This window comes from Mus caroli, chromosome 11, assembly GCF_900094665.2.
Source record: "Mus caroli chromosome 11, CAROLI_EIJ_v1.1, whole genome shotgun sequence".
Lineage (NCBI taxonomy): Eukaryota > Metazoa > Chordata > Mammalia > Rodentia > Muridae > Mus > Mus caroli.
This window is the reverse complement of record NC_034580.1, coordinates 74,943,073-74,964,159: the sequence shown is the minus strand read 5'-3', so window position 1 is coordinate 74,964,159 and position 21,087 is coordinate 74,943,073. Positions and strand designations below refer to the sequence as shown.

Below are 21,087 nucleotides of genomic sequence, written 5' to 3'. Positions count from 1 at the left end.
GAAAAAGAAAAAGAAAAAAAATGTTTAGAATGGACAATATCAACAGAAACATCAACAGCCTTTTGTAGTAATTTTAAACAGCAAAAGAGGATCAGCATTTGTTGCAGTTTCTATGATGACTGAGAACCAGTATTACAGAAGACTAAAGCAAAAAGATAGCAGAGAAGTACAGGGTATTTTTACTACCACTCTATATTTACCACCCTCATGAACTGACACTTCTGAAACCATGAGCCAAAATATGTCTTCTTATCTTGGGTATTTTGATTCACAGCTATGCAAAAGCTATAATCTAGTACATATGGCTTTCTTAAATGGTGATGACATTCTGGGTGTTCGTATGGAAGGGGGAGTTTCAGAAGGACAGTGAGGCAGGCTACAAAGTGTTATACAAATAATGACTGGAAATGAGCATAACAAGAGTAGGCTAATCTGGAAAAATCTTCCTAGGACCCTCTATTATTATTTTTTTTTATAAAGAGAAATTAGATGCAAGTGAATTGAGTTTGTTTTCAGTAACAGATTTATTTAGGGATACCTTTTTCCTTAATAGATTGTGACAAGAATATTGTCTTCTAGAACACTATAGGCAGGGGTGCTGAGATGGCATTTCAAAAACAATGCTAACAAGGCAAGGAGTACTGGTTTATTTAAGGAGTGAGTTCTAGGACAGCCAGAGTCACACTGAGAGTCCCTGTCTTGAAACCAAACAAACAAAAAGTTTGTCAGTAAAAGACAAGACTATGGAAGTATAGTAAAGGTAGAAGAGAAGTTAGAAGGCATAAAACATGAAGTAAAACTCAAGAGCAACAACTATAACAAAATGGTTATACAATGGGGTTGGGATTCATAAAACAGGTCTGGTCTGATGGTGCATGCCCCATTGCCTGCAATTACAACACTCAAGGAATAAGCAGGAAAACTCAAAGCCAGCACCAGCTACATAGCAAACTTCTCAGCTAAGTTCAAGGCTAACTTGGCCTTAATACATGAAACCTCGTCTTTGTTTTTGAACCCCTAGCTATAGACCAACTCTAGAAATCAAAAATCTACCTACCTCTTTCTTGTGAGGGTGGGAATGAGTATCTTCCCACCCTACTCTTAAAGCAAAATTCAACCAGTCAGCAAGCCAAACAAATAAACAAACACACTAACTAACTAACTAACTAACTGTTCTAGTGAGATAGTACAACAGTTAAGCGTACTGGCTACTCTTCCAGATGATCTGGGTTCAATTCTCAGCACATAAAGGTGGATCTCAATCATCAGTAATTTCAGTTCGGGGACTCCAACAGTCTCCTCCTCGGCAAATGGGGTACAAACAAGCCAGCAAAACACCCACAATCATTAGGAAATAAATAAGTAAATACATAAATTATAAATGGTGATTTAGGGCTGGAGAGATGCCTCAGTCGTTAAGAGCACAAACTGCTGTTCCAAAGGTACTGAGTTCAAATCCCAGCAAACACATGGTTGCTTACAACCATCTGTAATGAGATCCGATGCCCTCTTCTGGGGTATCTGAAGACAGCTACAGTGTACTTAAATAAATTAAAATCTTATAAATAAATAAATGGTCATTTAAAGAAGGGGGGAAAAGAACAATGGCAAAGGCAGTCCTAGCACTCTGGAGGCTGACAGGAAGTTCACAAATTCAAGGCCAACCCAAGCTACATAGAGCCATCTTAAAAAAATAAAAGCAGAAAATGATTCCTGTGCTGCAAACACTTTCGTATTACTTACTTTCTGACTCAAACTCAGGAACGTAGGATAAACCTCAAAGATCAGGGGTCTATGCACAAGAGGAAGCAGAAAGATTTTAAGGGGGCTGGTGAGATGGCTCAGTGGGTAAGAACACCCGACTGATCTTCCGAAGGCCCAGAGTTCAAATCCCAGCAACCACATGGTGGCTCACAACCATCCGTAATGAGATCTGACACCCTCTTCTGGTGTGTCTGAAGACAGCTACAGTGTACTTACATATAATAAATAAATAAATCTTAAAAAAAAAAAAAAAAAAAATTTAAAAAAAAAAAAAAAAAAGATTTTAAGAGCAAGAGGTAGTAAATGACTTCAAGGAAACAGCCTATTCCAGACACAAGAGGACTGATACACATCTGAGCTTAAGAGACTATGACAGCCATTTATAGACCAGAAAAAGTTCAAACCACACAAAACTAAATATAGAGGAGTTGAGCACAAAGTCCTACTACCCCTAACAAAGAAGCTATCCAAAATGGTTACTAGGAGGAAAAATGAGTTAAAAAAAAAAAAAAGAGCAACACTGGGCACATAAATCACACTTGCTGGCAGGCTACATGCTCAGAAATAATTGGCCAACACAAAACAGATCCCATGGTTTTATTTCCTGAGACAGGATCTCATCATGTGGCTGTAGCTGGCCTGGAACTCACTGTGTAGATCAAACTGTCCCTCTAAGAGTGCTGGGATTAAAGCAACACACCACTACACATAGCTGGATTTTTGTTTTAAAAGATCACCAAAAGATATGAAATCAAGTGGATATATGAGAGGCCCTTGAAGGAGCTGGAGAAGAGGGGCACAAGAAAGTAAAATAAATAAACCCAAAACACGGAGTAAGGAATGGGTCACAGTAAAAGTGGCAAGAGTATTTTAAGTGTTCTTTATCACATCACATCTGGTTTGACAAAATGCAGAACTACATGTTCAAGAGTGAATGACTACATGTAAATTATACGTTAGAAATGATAAAGAGCGGGCTGGAGTGATGGCTGAGTGGTTAAGAGCACTGATTGCTCTTCCAGAAGTTCAAATTCCAGCAACCACATGGTGGCTCACAACCATCCCTAATGAGACCTGCTGCCCTCTTCTGGAATATCTGAAGATAGCTACAGTGTAGTTACATATAATAAATAAATAAATAAATGAATGAATGGAAGGAAGGAAGGAAGGAAGGAAGGAAGGAAGGAAGGAAGGAAGGAAGGAAGAGAGAGAGAGAGAGAGAGAGAGAGAAAGAAATAGAGAAAGAGAGAAAGAGAGAAAGAGAGAAAGAAAGAAAGAAAGAAAGAAAGAAAGAAAGAAAGAAAGAAAGAAAGAAAGAAAACAAAGGAAAGAAAGAAAGAGGTCAGGCAGTGGTGAAGCACGCCTTTAATCCCAGCACAACCTAAGTTCCTACACTGGATGGTGGAAAGGTGAAAGGAAAGATCTGACACCACAAAGTTGTCCTCTTAATAACACAGTGTGACAGTAACAAAGACAGTAACAGTATTTTTAAATTTAAAAAACAATCAGAAAGATACTTAAGGGTTGGCAAGATGGCTAATTAGGTAAGGGTACTTGTCATCAAGCCTTGGTGACCTGAGAATTTGATCCCTGGGACCCACAAGGCAGTAAAAAATGACTACACAAGTTTTCCTCTGACTTCCAGTTGTGCAGTGACACACATGTATACACACCCTAATAAGTAAATGTAGTGTGTTGTGTATACCAGGCTATCATTAAGCTCACTATGCAGCCATGAATCTTTCTACCTCCACTTCCCTAAACTGTGATTACAGGTGTATAATACTTTTTTTTTTTTTTGGTTTTTCGAGGCAGGGTTTNTCTGTATATCCCTGGCTGTCCTGGAACTCACTTTGTAGACCAGGCTGGCCTTGAACTCAGAAATCCGCCTGCCTCTGCCTCCCAAGTGCTGGGATTAAAGGCGTGCGCCACCACGCCCAGCTCAGGTGTATAATACTAAAAAGCCTAGTAGATTTCCTTTAAGAAAAAAGGAAAAAGTTTCCCTTCCCTTTCCTGTCTCCTTTTATATGCTGCATCGTCTTTTACAGCTAGGTCAGGACTGGGAAAAAGAAAAACATGGAAGGTTCGTCAGGCATATTTGATTTTAAGCTAAATTGTTAGGATTTACATAGCCCATTCTAGGCCAAGCAGAGTAGTTGAAATTAAATACCTGACAGCTCTGAAGCAATCTGCAGAAAAGGGGTAAGCAATCCTTAAGGGACTAATTCTGAAACAAGATTCCCATAGAAACCTCAAATCTGGGCTGGTGAGATGGCTCAGTGGGTAAGAGCACCCGACTGCTCTTCCGAAGGTCCAGATTTCAATTCCCAGCAACCACATGGTGGCTCACAACCATCTGTAAGGAGATCTGGCGCCCTCTTCTGGAGTGTCTGAAGACAGCTACAGTGTACTTACATATAATAAATAAATCTTTAAAAAAAAAAAAAAAAGAAACTTCAAATCTAAATACTTGATCCCACAAAAGAAACCAAGTTTTTATGCTGAAAAGACTGTGATCACTGCATTAAATTTATATGTACACTGCTATGATAGCAAGCAGGAAGTATAAAGCTTTATAAATGAGCCAGGCATGGTGGTGCATACCTTTAATTCTAGCACTTGGGAGGCAGAGGCAGGTAGATGTCTGTGGGTTGAGGCCAGCAAGGTCTACAGAGTAAATTGTAGGAAAGCCAGGGCACAGAGAAAACTAGTCTCAAAATTATCGAAAACAAAACTCCAAAACAACAACAAAAAAACTGTAAAACTGTATTACGCCCAAATAGGAAAAGTTAATATGATACTCTAGCACCTACACTGTAAAAGGATAGCCACTTCTCTTTAAAACATTCACTTAATTTGTATTTTGTGTGGTCGGAGGACAACTTTTGGGAATCTGTACTATCTTCAACTAATAAGTTGGACTTGGTGCCAATTGCCTTTAGCAGTTGAGCCAAATCCATGGCTTAACTTCCCTTATATCATATAAAGTTAACTTCTAACTAGGGCTGGCGAGATGGCTCAGTGGTTAAGAGCACTGACTGTTCTTCCGAAGGTCCCAAGTTCAAATCCCAGCAATCACATGGTGGCTCACAACCATCCGTAACGAAATCTGATGCCCTCTTCTGGAGTGTCTGAGGACAGCTACAGTGTACTTACATATAATAAATAAATAAATCTATAAAAAAAAAAAAAAAAAAAAACTTCTAACTACACTAGCTATTCCATTATTCTAGAACCCAATGTCTCAAAATATAGCATTTAGATATACAGGTAGGAAGACTTCGAATGGAAGATGGTGTATATGTCTATTACACAGAAATAAACCTTCCAAAACATAGAGTGCTTATGTGGAGCTTGGCAGTATGTATTTAGGAAACGGAAAGAGAACAGTTTAAAGTCAGCCTCAGCTACTACATAGAGAGTTCAAGGCCAGCCTCATTAAGTAAGTAAATAAATAAATAAATAAATAAAACCTTATAACCTTGACTCAAGTGCTTAAAAAGGATAGACATTGGAGAAATATACACAATCAACTTAAGGAGGTTGAACATTATCTATAAAATAGAAGGGCAGTGAAAAGCTACTAATGCCAGAAATACTGTTTAAAATAATTTCATTAGTTCTACAGTTCAAGGAAAGAGCAACTGTCTATCTAGCAAGTACAAGGTTCTAGGTTCCATCCCCAGAACTACAAAGATATGGATATAAAGAATTTAATAGCTTTGCCAAGATAAAGACTATATCATGTATCTATTGACTAAAACACTGAGTATTTTTAGCTGGGTGTGGTGGCACACACCTTTAATCCCAGCACCTGAGAGGCAGAGGCAGGCAGATTTCTGATTTGGATGCCAGCCGGGTCTACAAAGTGAGTTCTAGGACAGCCAGGGCTACACAGAGAAGCCCTGTCTCGAAAAAAACAAACAAACAAAAAAAACCAACAAAACAAAACAACCTTGAGCATTTTTCCAGAAAGGATCTCCCAGTGTAACTCTCTACCCTGAAACTCACTGTAAACCAGGCTGCCCTTGAGTTCTGCTTCTTCCCTAGTGCTAGGATTAAAGGCATGTGCCACTTCACCTGACAAGAGCATTATCAGATCCTTGGCATCTTTTCCAGGCTTCTCGGGCCACTCTTGCTATTCTCCTTTCTAGGGTACCTTGGTCTCAAGGTGACCTCAAGAAGACAGGTGACTCTAAAGCTGTTTACATCATGTTCCCTTTGCCGAACCACTTTTATGCTCAGTATCCCACACCATTTTATTCCTATATTTGTTTCATGTTTCAGCTAATTTCTCCAGATAAGACTTGGCCATGACATTTTCCAGACAGTCATTACGTTCCCATATCCAATAACTCAAACAAGGACTGCTTCTCTTATATACACTCATGGTTTCCCTATACTTTTCCTTCCTGCTATTTACTAGATGACCATGTCTTTCTCTCCATAAACAGACATTTTACTCCCATTATACCCTTAAAGCTTAAATACAGTGCTTCATACATGATACACTTCTCTGGCTCCATATATGTTATGCTTCATTTTGGTTTTTTGAGACAGTGTTTCTCTGTGTCACAGACCTTGCTGTCCTATGTATTGGGATTAAAGGCATGTACCAGTACTGCCTGACTCAGACTTTGCTATTCTTACCAAAAGAACTGTGTACAAAGGGAAGACAGGTGACTCTAAAGCTTAGTTTTACACAAAAACAATGGTAAAAGGAGCTTTGGGACCAGGGATGTCTCTGGAAACTTAGAGAACTTGCTTAGCAAGCACAAGGCCCTGGATTCAATTCTCAACAAATAACTACAAAACCCAACTAATAAAAGTTCTACTTCAGCAAGGCATGGTAGCATTTGCATGTAATTCCAGCATCTGGGAAGCTAAGGCAGACAGGAGAGCAGGAAATTCAAGGCTTGCTTCCCTGAGAAAACATAGCTTACAATAAACAAAATCTCTAACTCAGGCAACTCTTCGGGGATTTCTCTAGTTAACTAATATTAAACCAAGAATGCAAAAGGATAACAGGAAGACACAAGCCCTTTTCCTTCTCATCTGCACCTTTGAAACAAACTCCAATTTTCAAATTTTTGCATGAGGTGCTTATCTATGGAGATATATTTACAAGTAAAGAGTTCTGCCAGGCAGTAGTGGTTCAAGCCTTTAATTCTAGTTCTTGCGAGGCAGAAGCAGGAGGATCTGAGTCAGGCCAGGCTGGTCTACAGAGCAAATTCCAAGATAGCCAGGACTACAGAGAAACTCTGTCTTGAATAAAACAAAAAAATCCCCAACACCCCCTTCCTCCTCCCCAACAATAAAACCAGCAGAATTGTTACAAAAGAACTCCCTAGGATCCTACTACTAGGTTAAAACAGAGAATTGAATTATTCTAGGTAAGCCATTATTCATGGTCAGAAACTACAAATTCAAACTTGAACATCAAAACCAAGAGTTTGAGGAAAAAGAGAGAGATGTGTTTTATGTATCCACAATTACACCAAAAGGGGAAGGAGACAAAAACAAGCCTGGGAAGCAAGTATGACCCTGCTGAGTTCCTAAAATCTGCTAGGTGCTTCAAAAGTATGCAAAGGATAATGTATTGTCATTTATAAATGACAATTTTATTATTGGACTTTAATATCAAATGACATTTGTCTATTGTGACAAACTAACATGTTAAGAGGCAAAAACTGCAGGGCATTGTGGCACCCAGCACTTAGGAGACAGAGGCAGTTAAGTTTGAGGCCAGCCTGATCTACAAAGCAAACACAACACCAGAACAGTCAGGACCACACAGGGAAATCCTCTTGAACTATAAAAAAAATGAAAATAAGCCAGGCATGGTGGCTCACGCCTTTAATCCCAGCACTCGAGAGGCAGAGGCAGGCGGATTTCTGAGTTCGAGGCCTGATCTACAAAGTGAGTTCCTAGACAGCCAGTGCTATACAGAGAAATCCTGTCTGGAAAACAAACAAACAAACAAACAAACAAACAAACTGAAAATAAGAAACCATGATGTGACTCACAATTCTCTTTTCTGTCCATAATTTCTTCTTTTAACAAGTTTCTATAACTAATGTGTAAGACAACTGTAGATCTAAAGTATTAAAAACCATGGAATACCAATTGGTTTTGCATAGCTAAGTGTTAATATTGTTTGTTTATATTTGCTATAAATCTTTTAAAAAATTAGGCATTTTCGTAGATTTTGACTTGTAGTACTGTGATATTCATGTGAATCTAGAAAAGCACCTTCAGTTCTGGGGAATGAAATACACTGGGCATGGGAATAGAGAGACACTAGTCTAACTCTGGAAAGTGTGTGCTGTAGAACATGAATTCCTGCAGGACATTTACAATGCTGAACAGACACAGTTCTACCAAACTCAATGGGTCTCTGAGTATGCAGAAAAGATAAAAGGAAAAGAAATGCTCTTGTATATGATTGAAGATTTTAACTTTAATTAATATCACAAAACAAAGACTTGCATTATTCTAAAAATGAACCTAGCTGGGCGTGGTTGCCCATGCCTTTAATCCCAGCACTGAGGAGGCAGAGGCAGGCAGATTTCTGAGTTTGAGGCCAGCCTGGTCTACAAAGTGAGTTCCAGGACAGCCAGGGCTATACAGAGAAACCCTGTCTAAAGAAAAGAAAAGAAAAGAAAAGAAAAGAAAAGAAAAGAAAAGAAAAGAAAAGAAAAGAAAAGAACCTTGACACAGTCCATATACTTTTACAGTACCAACATTACATACTGACATCTAAGCTCCGCCCCATAACCCTGTGCTAGATTAACATAACAGTAGGACTACAGGTAATCTGTGAGAAGTGTACTGAAATAATAGTATTAGGAAGACTGAGGGGCAGAAACTTGAAATATGTTTTGATTAGCTTAGTATCTCAGGAAACAACACTGAGACAGTATTGTACAAATCAACTTACTGAAAAGGCAGGTGATCTGAGTTCCAAGTCAGCTTGGTCTACAAGTGAGTTCTAGGATAGCTAGGCCTGTTATGCAGAGAAACCCTGTCTTGGAAAAAAAACGAAACACCCAAAACTTGTCTTTCAAAATCGTGAGCAAGGGGCTGGGGAGATGGCTTGACTAACATGTAGGCATGACGACTTGGTTCTAGAACTGTAGCATCCTCATACAAAGCCAGGTACACATTAGCACTGGGGTCAAGATAATCCCTTGAAACTCACTGGCCAGCCAGTGCTGAGTGTATGTGATATAGTCTGTATGACTGTGGATACTTATGAACTGACCTAAGAACTTCCAAGAATTTTCTATAGCCCAGGCAGGCATGGGGGCTCATGCCGTTGATCTCAGTTCTCAGGAAGCAGATGCAAACAAAACCTATATGACTTCAAGGCCAAACTGATCTACATGGTGCATTCTAGGCCACTGGTGTCATAGAGTAAGACCATCTCAAAAAACAAAAAATTTACCTAGCTACATTAATTAAGACATTAAAGAATTGCTGTCAAGTGGAAAAGAATAAAGGGATCATGTTTCCCACTTACTGCCTTATTATTCCTAAAATCTTTAAAGGACTAGAAGGCAAATTATTAAGGGCATATTAAAGGTGCATGTCTTTTAATCCGAGCACTCAGAACTTAAAGGCAGGCACATCTTTGAGTTTGAGGTCAGCCTGGTCTACAAAGCAAGTTCCAGGACACAGAGAAATCCTATCTGAAACAAACAAACAAACCAACCACTAAATGAGAACACTAAGTATATTATCTGTGTTTGATAGTTTTATGTCAACTGGACATAGTCATTTTAACAGAGGAGACCTTGGTGGGAATTGTGAGGCACACCTTTGCTCCTTTCAGGATGCCCTTTGAGTTCAACGCTAGCCTATTTTCAAAGTGAGGTCTAGGACAGGCAGGGCTTCACAAAGAAGCCTCAAAAACCAAAAAAAAAAAAAAAAATCAAAGATATCATCAGCCCAGAAATTCCCAGCCTAGATTTTGCCTGCAAGGCATGTACTTGATCGATTGATGATGGACGTGAGAGGACCCAGCTCAAAAAAAAAGTGTTTGTGTGTGTGTGTGTGTGTGTGTGTGTGTATCTCAATCACTGCTAGAGCACTTGCCTAACATTCACAGAAATTTGTATTCAATCTCTAACACAGAAGAAGTTGAGGGATAGGTAAATGGAAAGTTACATAAAATTTTCAGTTTCTAAATATTCTGTAGTTAATAAACAAATGGCACTCTAGTTCCTGGAAATGTTTGAATGTAACATTATTGAATGTTTGTCTTTCTTTTTTGATTTTTAAAGACAAGGTTTCCCTGTGTAACAGCCCTGGCTGTTCTGAACATCACTTTGTAGATCAAGCCTGCCTTGAACTCAGAATCCATGTGCCACCCTGCCTGGCTAAAAGTATGAGTATTTTACATTTAAGAGATAAATAAGGAAAAGGAAAAATGAGATTTCTCTCTCTTATTTAAAGATAATTACTTTGAACAGTAGTTTTCAACCCATGGGTTGCCACCACTTTTGGAGTCAAATGACCCTTTTACAGTGATTACCTAAGACCACGGGAAAACATATATTTACATTATAATTCATCAAAGCAGTAAAATTACAGTTATGAAGTAGCAACAAAAATAATTTTATCTCGTGTCTCTAGCTGCATATGGAAAGAGAGGCCCCTTGGTCTTGCAAACTTTATATGCCTCAGTACAGTGGAACGCCAGGGCCAAGTAGTGGGAGGGGGGGACGACCTTTTGGGATAGCATTGGAAATGTAAATGAAGAAAATACCTAATAAAAATAATAATAATAATTTTATGGTTGGGGGTCACCACAACGTGAAGAATTGTATTTAAGGGTCACAGCATCAGGAAGCTGAGAACCACTTACTTAAGAGGAAATACAATAGTGTGAAACACCAAGTACAAAGTATGAATTCTAGTCTCCACTTCTCCACAGGTGAGGTAGTAAGAGTAAGACCAAGTGCCCATGTTAAAGAATCTGATTTAAAAAATACAAGGAACTCAAAAGAGAGATGCAGTAATGATATATGTCCTACAAAACAGTTTCCAATATTAGAGGTGGTCAAACAGTCTTGAAAAATCTCTACCAGAGATGCCACAGAAATTAATTCCTGACTCATATGTACACCTGGAGCAACTGATTCTAATACTTTAAAAAAAAAAACCAAAACAAAACTCCCAGTAACCTTGTGGTGATCACTAAGGAAATGGTCACTCTAATTGTCCCTCTTTCCTCCAGTGTATCACTTAGTGTAAACTGACATTCTCTTACCTATGAGATTCTTGCTCTCCTTTCATTTTCTCTACTTTTGATAACATATCATCAACTTTAAATGTTTTCCTGGAAGAAACAGATAAACATAATAATCACTTCTCAACTAGGAAACACACAAATTTATACTGCAATAAACAAAAGCAGAAATTTGATTTTGTTTATTTTAAAATTAGATGACTAGCTATAACAATGCACCACTATTGAGACAATGTGTTATATAATACAAGTAGACATACCCTCAAGCTCAACTGTTAATGTTATTTTTCATAAAACCTCCTAGCTGGATGGTGGTGGTGGCAGTGCATTGCCTTTAATCCCAGAACTTGGGAGGCAGAGGCAGGTGGATTTCTGAGTTCGAGGCCAGCCTGGTCTACAGAGTGAGTTCCAGGACAGCCAGGGAGAAACAGAGAAACCCTGTCTCAAAAACAAACAAACAAACAAACAAACAAGAAAAAAACTTCTGCAATTATCTCCCAGTCATGAGTAATTCTCCTTACTCCTGGTATTTCTTTTTACTTATTTTTAAAGTCCCCTACATGTAAAACCTCTCTAAGTATTTTATTTCTACTACTAGACTATAATTTCCTGAAAGGCAATTTTTTTTAAGACTTAGTAGGCATATAAGCTCTTATCAGGTTGAGCAGAACAAATGCAAAGTATGTATATTTTTAAAACATCCATTATCTTGGTTTTGTTTTTTGTTTTGTTTTGTTTTCTTTTGGCTTTTTGAGACAGTTTTTCTGTGTGGCCCTGGCTAACCTGGAACTCACTTTGTATACCAGGTTGATCTTGAATTCAAGAGACCTCCTTGTCTCTGCCTTCCAGTGCTGGGATTAAAGGCATGTGCCACCATGCCCTGCTAGTCATAAAATATCCTCAAAGGTTATTGCCAGAGTTTCAATTAAACAATATTCCACATCAAAAAGATTTAAAAAAGCCCCCTCAAAAAAATTTTAAAAATGACAATAACGTTAGGACACATACCACTCAATCATAAAATTTATTATACTTTAACTTGACTCTTTGATTTTTGATAGAGGCTCTTGTTATCTAGCTTTAGTTGGCCTACCACCACTCACCATGTAATATGTAATATCAAGCTGGCCTCAAACACAGGCATAACCCCACCACACCTGGCTAAATCTGCTTAAGAGAAAAAAAAATTTTCCACCAAATAAATTAATAAAATTTTCCAAATGAAAGTTGAGTGGGATAGAAAATATGCCTCATCTTACTCCTCAAAGTGAGCTACATCCTAGAAATAAAAGTATTGTTTCATATAATTTGTTAATTAGAAACAAATGTTTCTCTTTTATAGAGACATTATTTTCAAAATTAGGACTTGAAAAGTTGATTTCACACTCATTTATAATTTGATAATACTTATGTGTAGATAACCAAATAACCTAACTCATATTACAAATGTGTGCCACTAGGCCGGGCCAAATACTCAACTGCTCTCTAATGAAAAGAATCAACAGGCAGTAATGGCTCGCCTTTAATCCCAGCACTTGGGAGGAAGAGGCAGGCGGATTTCTGAGTAGAGGCCAGCCTCTACAAAGTGAGTTCCAGGACAGCCAGGGCTGTTACACAGAGAAACCCTGTCTCAAAAGAAAAAAAAAAAAAAGGTATCTATTTTCAATCTACAAATAAGAGAAGAAAAAAACTGACTCAGGCTCATTACAAATAACTGTTCAGTATAAATATTGAAGGATTTTTAAAAAATTATTTTAGTACTTAACTTTAACCATTTAGCCGGGCGTGGTGGCGCATGCCTTTAATCCCAGCACTGGGGAGGCAGAGGCAGGTGGATCTCTGAGTTCAAGGCCAGTCTGGTCTACAAAGTGGCCTGGTCTACAAAGTGACAGGACAGCCAGGGCTGCAGAGAAACCCTGTCTCAAAAAACAAAAAAAAAAACTTTAACCATTTAACTTAAAATAAAAGAATAGTAACAAGGTTGCAGGGGTTGGAAAGATGGTTCAACAGTTAGGAGCACTGACTGCTCTTCCAGAGGTTCCAGGTTCAATTCCCAGGACCCCTTAGCTGACATGTCTCACGCACATGTAAATCTGTAACTCTCGCACAGACATACATACAAACCAAACACCAAATGCCCATACAACAGAACAAAAAAAAAAGAATGGTAATTTTTTGATAACTAAGAAAAAAAATTTAAGCCGGGCGTGGTGGCGCACGCCTTTAATCCCAGCACTCTGGAGGCAGAGGCAGGCGGATTTCTGAGTTCGAGGCCAGCCTGGTCTACAAAGTGAGTTCCAGGACAGCCAAGGCTACACAGAGAAACCCTGTCTCGAAAAACCAAAAAAAAAAAAGAAAAAAATTTAAATCTGTCTTCAGGAAGAAAGGTTAGACTCAAAAACTGAAGCATTTCTTCCAATGTTGAGTTTCATTTGGAAGAAACTGGAGCTGAACATTTTGAAAACACTAGAACTGCACAGTAGCAGCCATTTGAAATAGGTAAGATCATAAGGGCAATCTAGCCTCCTGTAGGGAAAAGGAAAACAACTACTAAAACTAAACTCAAGTAGCACCTCCCCACAGCAAGCACTTCTCTAAAAGATCAACACCACACAACAGCTGAGACTAACAAGTGAAACAAATAGCAACCATATAGTCACCAAAAAATTCAAATTACAAGACGTTTGATGGGGAGAGCGGAATGGAAGGGTTTCAAATAACTTCAAAAGATATCTAATAAAGAAAGATTCAATAAAAAGTTCTTTCTTGAGTCAGGAGTATAACTGGATGCCTATAATCAAAGTACCCAGGAATCTGAAGCAGGAGGATTACAACTTCCAGCCCAGCTTGGGATTCACTGTGAAATCCTTTCTCCAAAAATAAACTAAAGTGTTCTCATCTTTCTCTGTGTGTGTGTGTGTGTGTGTGTGTGCGCGCGCGTGCGCGCTCATCTTTAATCCTACTGTATCACAGTAGGGTTAAGGCTATAGTATTTGAATGCTTCTTTGAAGACTCAAGTATGAGTTTAACAAATACATCAGAATAATATTATAACCGATGGTACGACTTCAAAGAGAGTAAGGATATAGCTAAGTGGTAATAGCTAAGTGTCTAGTCTAGCATGCCTAAAGCCTGGAATTCAATTCCCAACAGTGTCTGTCCCTACCAAATACTGTTATACTAATAGTACGTATTATACATAAATGTAAATATATACATTATATTAAGAACTAAACTCAGGGCTGGAGAGATGGCTCAGCGGTTAAGAACATTGACTGCTCTTCAGCAGGTCCCGAGTTCAAATCCCACCAACCACATGGTGGCTCACAACCATCTGTAATGATATCTGAGACCCTCTTCTGAGGTGTCTGAAGACAGCTACAGTGTACTTACATATAATAAATAACTCTTTAAAAAAAAAAAAATGAACTCCAGGGGCTGGAGAGATGACTGCTCTCCCAGAGGTCTCGAGTTCAAATCCCAGCAACCACACGGTGGCTCACAACCATCTGCAATGAGATCCAATATCCTCTCTGGTATGTCTGAAGATAGCTACATGGTACTTATATATAACAAATAAATAAAATCTTTAAAAAATATAAAAAAAAAAAAACCTGAGTTCCAAAAAAAATCATGAAAGAGCATCACTGTGAGACATATACGTTTAAAGTCCCTAACTACAAAGGCCACTCATCTAAAGGGCTTAGTCCTAAGTTTTCAAGTTAGCTATATAACAAGAGAACTAAATCCCTATGTATTTTTGTAAGGAAATAATCTAAATGAGATTTAAATGTTTAAATGTTTCTAGGCTAGCACATTTGCTTCAAAAACCCCCAAAGACAGTTTTAAGAATCCAAGGGGCAATAATCAGAAAACCAGTTTCTATTGCCCAAAGTTCACATTATTTTTGATGCAGTCTCATTATATCAAGTTAGAAACTGTGAATCCCTGGGCAGTCCTGAACTCACTATGTAGAGTAGCCCTGAACTCGAGACCCACCTGCCACTGCTATTTCTAGTGCTAAATTAAAGGGACCTGCTACCATACCCAACTCAACCAAACTTTTTTTAAAGATTTATTTATTGGGCTGGTGAGATGGTTCAGTGGGTAAGAGCACCCGACTGCTCTTCCGAAGGTCCAGAGTTCAAATCCCAGCAACCACATGGTGGCTCACAACCATCCGCAACGAGATCTGGCGCCCTCTTCTGGAGTGTCTGAAGACAGCTACAGTGTACTTACATATAATAAATAAATCTTTAAAAAAAAAAAGATTTATTTATTTATTATATGTACGCACTATAGCTATCCTCAGACACTCCAGATAAGGGAGTCAGATCTTGTTTCAGAGGGTTGTGAGCCACCATGTGGTTGCTGGGATTTGAACTCAGGACCTTCAGAAGAGCAGTCACTGCTCTTCACCTCTGAGCCATCTCCAGCCCCTCAACCAAACTTTTCATATTGTACCTATTGGCATATATCTAAGGAGACAAATAGTCTAATAAGCAAACATGTTATGAAAATCATACATTTTAAAATGTGCTTTTCTATTTATTCATAAATTAATACAAATTTAGCTTGTAAAAAGCTTATTTTTAAAATCAAAATCAGGTCATATCTTAAAATAACTAACTTATTTAAAAAAGTTTGAATTCAGAGTTCTATGGAATGAATCAAAAGTAATCTAACTACAGACTACAAGTGAAATTTGGCTTACTGTTGTGTATAACCCACAAGCCAAGAATGGTCTTTGAAGATAAAGCTAGCCTATCTGAAGTTAGAAACTGTGAATCCTTAGTAAGTAAAGTGTTCTTTACCCCACACCTCAAATCGAAAAAATTCTGTATTTCTCTCTAGTTAGTAGGCTTATGTATTGAATTTCATGAATGAAACATTCATAGACATTTTTCTCTTTATATGACGTAGTCCTGATATTGTCTTCTAGCCACAAGACCCTAAAATGTTTATTATTCCTTTAACAGAAAAGGTTTGATCACAGACCAAATAATGCAGTAGACAGGCATAAAGTAGACAATCTAATTCTGTTGTCTAATTTGTTATCTTCTTCCTAGTTATTTGAATGTTTGGCAACTTTTACTTATGAAATGAAATTAATTTCTCTTACTCACAGGTCCCTCAATTGCCAAAAGACAATCTTACATTTCAAGTCTTCATAATAAATTATGATGCCCTTATAAAACTGTAACTTGCAGCCGGGCGTGGTGGCGCACGCCTTTAAGCCAAGCACTTGGGAGGCAGAGGCAGGCAGATTTCTGCCTTTGAGGCCAGCCTGGTCTACAAAGTAAGTTCCAGGACAGCCAGGGCTACACAGAGAAACCCTGTCTGGAAAAACAAAAAACAAAAAGACAAAAACAAAACAAAACCAAAAAACTGTAACTTGCTCTAGAAATGTGATGCCTACCTAGTAACCTGAATACTCCTAAGCAATTTAGTTTCAAAATGTATTGAAATAGCTTAAATCAAGACTTAGGCAGACCTAGTGGTTCACACCTATAATCCCAGTAGCTGGGGAAAAGCAGGAGGGCATGCTGAAGCAGAATTGTCACAAGTCTTGGACCAGTCTAGGTTATACAGTGAGTTATCAGGCCTGCTAGGTCTACCTGGCAAAAAGACTTTAACTTAACAGACAAGCAATAAGATTACAGTGACAGCAAAAGTTTAATGGAAGGTCTCTCCTTTCTAGTTAATGCCATTCACTTTACATGCTCAATAAGGAAACCCTGCACATATATCAAAAAACTTGTCCTCTGCATTCCCTCTGAGTAAGTACTAAACATACAGGACAAGTTCCTTCAGACCCTGCTTTAAGACCAGATGATCAAAACAGCTTACTTTTAAAAAATATACTTCAAAAGTATCACAGATACATAACCTGGACCTTTTAGAAATCATTTAAGTTCTAGAAAAACAACCACACTTGAAAATAAGTAAGAACACTAAAAACTGTGTCATAAAATCACTTCACTAAATACTGTAATAGAAACTAGTGACAAACTAGAATTACAAAAAAGATACGTTTAAATTTTTCAAACAAGTTGATCTTTCAATTTTCCTAATATGTGACCAGAACTTTAAGACAAAGCTTTAAAGTGCATTTTCCTGAGCTGCTCTACCACACTCTAAGACAAAACTTTCTAATAGTTTCATCAGCTTGAAATAAGATTCATAAAACATACCTTTTGATGCTTGTTCTAGAATTTCGATGAGACATGTAAGTAAGAGTTCTGTGCAAAAATATTGGCTATAAAAAATTAAAAATATTAAAGTTACAGATGAAATTATAAGAATGAAATAATACTGGTGAATTTCATTGACTACTTACTGCGATAAGATTTCGAGTTCGAAGAAATCTATATATCTGTGTTGGTTCTAGGGTACAGGAAACAAAATCCAAACATTATCTAAATGTACTTTTAATGAACTTGTCAGTAAATTATCAACCCAACCCACAACAACCCACACCCTAACCAATATAAAGCAACCAATCTCCCATTATGGAAATAGTTTACTACATATTTATATCTAGAAAACTAGAAAGCAGGAAAGGTCATTCAGTCCAAGACATATATTCACAAAATCTTCTTTTTCCCCCTGCCCCCTCCTCCTCCCTAAAGGTAAAACCTAAGGGTCTTTCTCTACACTGTCACTAACCCTTTCTGCGGTAGCCACCATCAGTGAGCAAAAGTTTAATGGAAGGTCTCTCCTTCTAAGCAAAGAGCAATAAATTAAGTACCTTGACTTAGCTCTACTCCACACACACATTCATGCCACGCAAGATGAAAATTTCACTTTAGTTGGCCATTAAAAAACTTGTAGTAACTAGTCAAAACTAAACTCTTTACAAACATTCTAATACAGATAGGATCAAAAAATTAGTATTGTAAAATTCTATCTTAAACTCATAATCAACAGCTTCCAAAAACATTTTTCCCCAAAACAATCTTTTTAATGCTTAAAATATAAATTATTATAAAGGGCTTAGGTTAAATAGTTGAAATATATCTTCGTATAACCCCCCCCCCAAATTCCAGTAATATCAGATATCTACTAGAATCACATTTCTTTAAGACGTGGTAATGTAATTACAAATACCTATATTAATAATTATATTAATAAGGTCTAGAAACTGAATTAAGTATTAGGGGTAAAAAACAAAAGATCTAACTCTTAAGGGTAACTGTTTTCTTGCAGGTGGATTCATTTGAAAGCTAGTAGTTAAAGCCTTCCTAGAGGATTGGTTTTCTCATAACATTTAGAAAGTTTTAAATTTCCAATTAATCTTCAATTTAGTCTTAGTTTCAAATTAAAGTAAAAGGAGATGAGATGTTTTAGAAGAGGTACAAACAAGTGTATTTATTCTCATTACTGTCCTTCAGTTCTGATTATATTTAAAAGCTTTTCAGATTTTTGTAAAAGTATATTAAGCAAAATAACCATCTCTGAAGCATGACCAATTATCTGTTTCAATATTCAAAAATCAAAAAAAAATGATTTGTATTAAATTCCAATAAGAATTTCTTGAAGAATCAATGAAAATGAAGGAAGAGTATTAAAACAATGTAAAACGTCTTTCCAAGCACAGCTGATACCAAAGCCCATAACATATGCCACGGATATATTGTAAATAAAGAGATTCAACCGCAAAGCTGACTTCGTTCAAGTTGCTGTAAAATACCCAGCTAGAAGATTGCTAAATTCCACTATCTACACAAAAGAGAAGCAAAACAATCAGGATATAATACCCACTTAGTAACAATTTTATTTATAGTCATAATGTTTATAAATTCTATTGTTTGTTTCCAGACACACTGTGTGATCCCCTTTCCAAAAAAGTCAGTTTCGCCCTCCACGCATCTTTTAAAACGAAAAACCGGGATTTAAAAAAAAAAAATGTTCTGGAATTAAGACACAACTCCAAGGTTGTCCACGGAGAGGACGCTTGCCCCAGTCTGTCTCTCTCAGTCTACGTACCCATAAAATGGGCGGACAGGTTTGAAAGGCTTAAAAGGTTTCAAATGGTGCGTGTTCACTCACACGCAGCCAGAGTGGGTGCGAAGGCATTTCAGACCCATGACAATTTCCTCGGCTTTACAACACTCATCTCCGGACAGGCTGTGTCTCGGCCCCCCGAAACCTACAACTAGAATCCCGGTACTTGTGGAGTAGGGAAGGCACGAACGAAAACACCAACTCGTCTCGGGATCTATCTGCGCTCAGTTCAACCGTCACGTCCCCACCTCCAAGGCTGCTCTGAACCTGGGGGCCCTGGGGCGACCCTTCCGGGAGTCAGGGACCTACTCGGGACCCCGGCGTTCCCCCGCGAGTCCTCCCTCCACTCCCAAAGCAAGTGGACTCTCCGAGGACCCGGCGGAGTGCTCCGTGCCCCGAACGCCGGAGAGGGGTTCCCCTGCCCTCGAAGCCGCTCACACTCACTCTCAAAGGCCTGGAGGAAAAGCTCGTGGTCAGCCTGGACGTGCTCCATTTTCGGCTTCTTCACCGGTAACACCGCGGCCCCCGCCGCCGCCGCCGCCGCGGCCGCCGCCGAGGAGGAGGAGGCCGAGTAACTGCCGCCGCCTCCACAGCCCCCGCCGCCGGATTTGCCGCCCGAAGCCGCCGCCGCCACCGCCGCCGCCGAACCCCCGAAGCCGCCTCCCCCGGACCCCGCGCTGGGCCCGGAGCCGCCCCCTCCCCCACCGCCGTGCTTCTGAGGCGCCATCGCGGTTCCTGCCTCCTCCCCCCGCCAGCTACCCGCCGGGCGGCCCCGGAGAGTGAGCGCGCCTGCTACACCAACCGCTCGCCCCAGCAGGCTCCAGCGGACCGAGGGGGGAAGGAGGAGAGAGGGGAGGAGAGGGGAAGGGAAGGGAGGAGGAGAGGAGGGAAGGAGGGAGGAAAAAAAAAAAAGTGTCTCCTCCGAGCCCCGCTCCGCTTCGGAGGCCGCTCACCCTACCCTGGCCTCGCTCCGCCCACTTTCCCCGCCCGGCGCTCTGATTGGCCGGCGGGAGCGCGCGCCGCTGGGCCGCCCAGCCCGTTGGTCCGCAGAGTCCCCCGTCAGTCACGCGGAGGCGCTTCTCGCGGAGGCGCGGCTTGGTTGGCCCGTGCGCGCTGCCGACCGCGGGCCCGGACGCCTCTTTGAACTGAATTCGCGGGAAAATGAGGGGTCGGAGCGGCCTTCCTGCTCGTCCCGGTGCATTGTGGGCAGAGGGGGACTCGCGAGCGGCTTAGGGAGCCGTTTCTCGCCTTGAGAGCTTCGTCAGTCGCCGCCCCCAGGGGGGCAGAGGACCCCCTGGAGAGAGGCGGGTGGCTGAGAAACTGAAGGCGAAGGGGCCTTGAAAGGAACCGAGGTCCACCGCGGATCCCGACACTGTGTGGTCTCAGGAAGTGACCTGCCCCGGGGGTGATGTGTGCTCAGTCTCATCTCCACGGAGGCAGGAGGCGATCCGGTCCCCTGGCCGCCACGTGCCCCAAGCCACCCATGGCCGAAATCCCCTAGCACAGCCGCGGGGTTGTCGGACCGGAATGGGCTCGCCTACGAAAGGGAGCAACCTATTTTGGAGCGGGCGTTTCTCAGAAATCAAGGAAACTTGGTTTTGTTTTGTTAAGTGATGTGAGGTTTCGAGATTCTATGGAATTGGATTGTGGCTTCTCAACACGGTGCGAGCAAAGTAGATACTTTATTTTCTCCGAGACAAATAGGTGATTCGAAGTAAAGACATTTCTTGAAATCTAATTTATTGTACTGCCAAAAGCCTGTGAGGAACGCTGTGTTTTGAGTGTCTTGTTTAAAAAGATAGATAAACTGGGCGGTGGTGCACGCCTTTAATCCCAGCACTCTCCAGGCAGAGGCAGGTGGATTTCTGAGTTCAAGGCCAGCTTGGTCTAAAAAGTGAGTTTCAGGACAGCCAGGGCTACACAGAGAAACCCTGTCTGGAAAAAAAAAAAAAAGATAAACAGACCCGACCTAAGTCTGTTGGTACAAATTGGCTTTCTCTGAACAACTTGGATTTCAAGTTAGACAAAATAACCAGCTTATATTGCTTATATTTTAACTTTCT

At 39.9% G+C, this 21,087-nt stretch overlaps 1 protein-coding gene across 2 annotated transcripts in view; it reads right to left on the bottom strand.

Annotated features, from left to right (window-relative positions):
• Suz12 (SUZ12 polycomb repressive complex 2 subunit) overlaps window positions 1-19,982 on the bottom strand; it is a 44,249-nt gene extending 24,267 nt beyond the window's left edge. The window contains exons 1-4 of one of the 2 annotated variants that reach the window (XM_021177519.2): window positions 19,469-19,982; window positions 17,358-17,404; window positions 17,212-17,276; window positions 11,039-11,107 (exon numbers count right to left, since the gene is read on the bottom strand). In XM_021177519.2, the coding sequence (XP_021033178.1) occupies window positions 11,039-11,107; window positions 17,212-17,276; window positions 17,358-17,404; window positions 19,469-19,751 (464 nt within the window). In that variant the 5' untranslated portion in view covers window positions 19,752-19,982. The remainder of the gene's footprint in view (window positions 1-11,038; window positions 11,108-17,211; window positions 17,277-17,357; window positions 17,405-19,468) is intronic. The other variant, XM_021177520.2, reaches the window with a different exon arrangement.
• Between the last annotated feature and the right edge of the window lie 1,105 nt (window positions 19,983-21,087).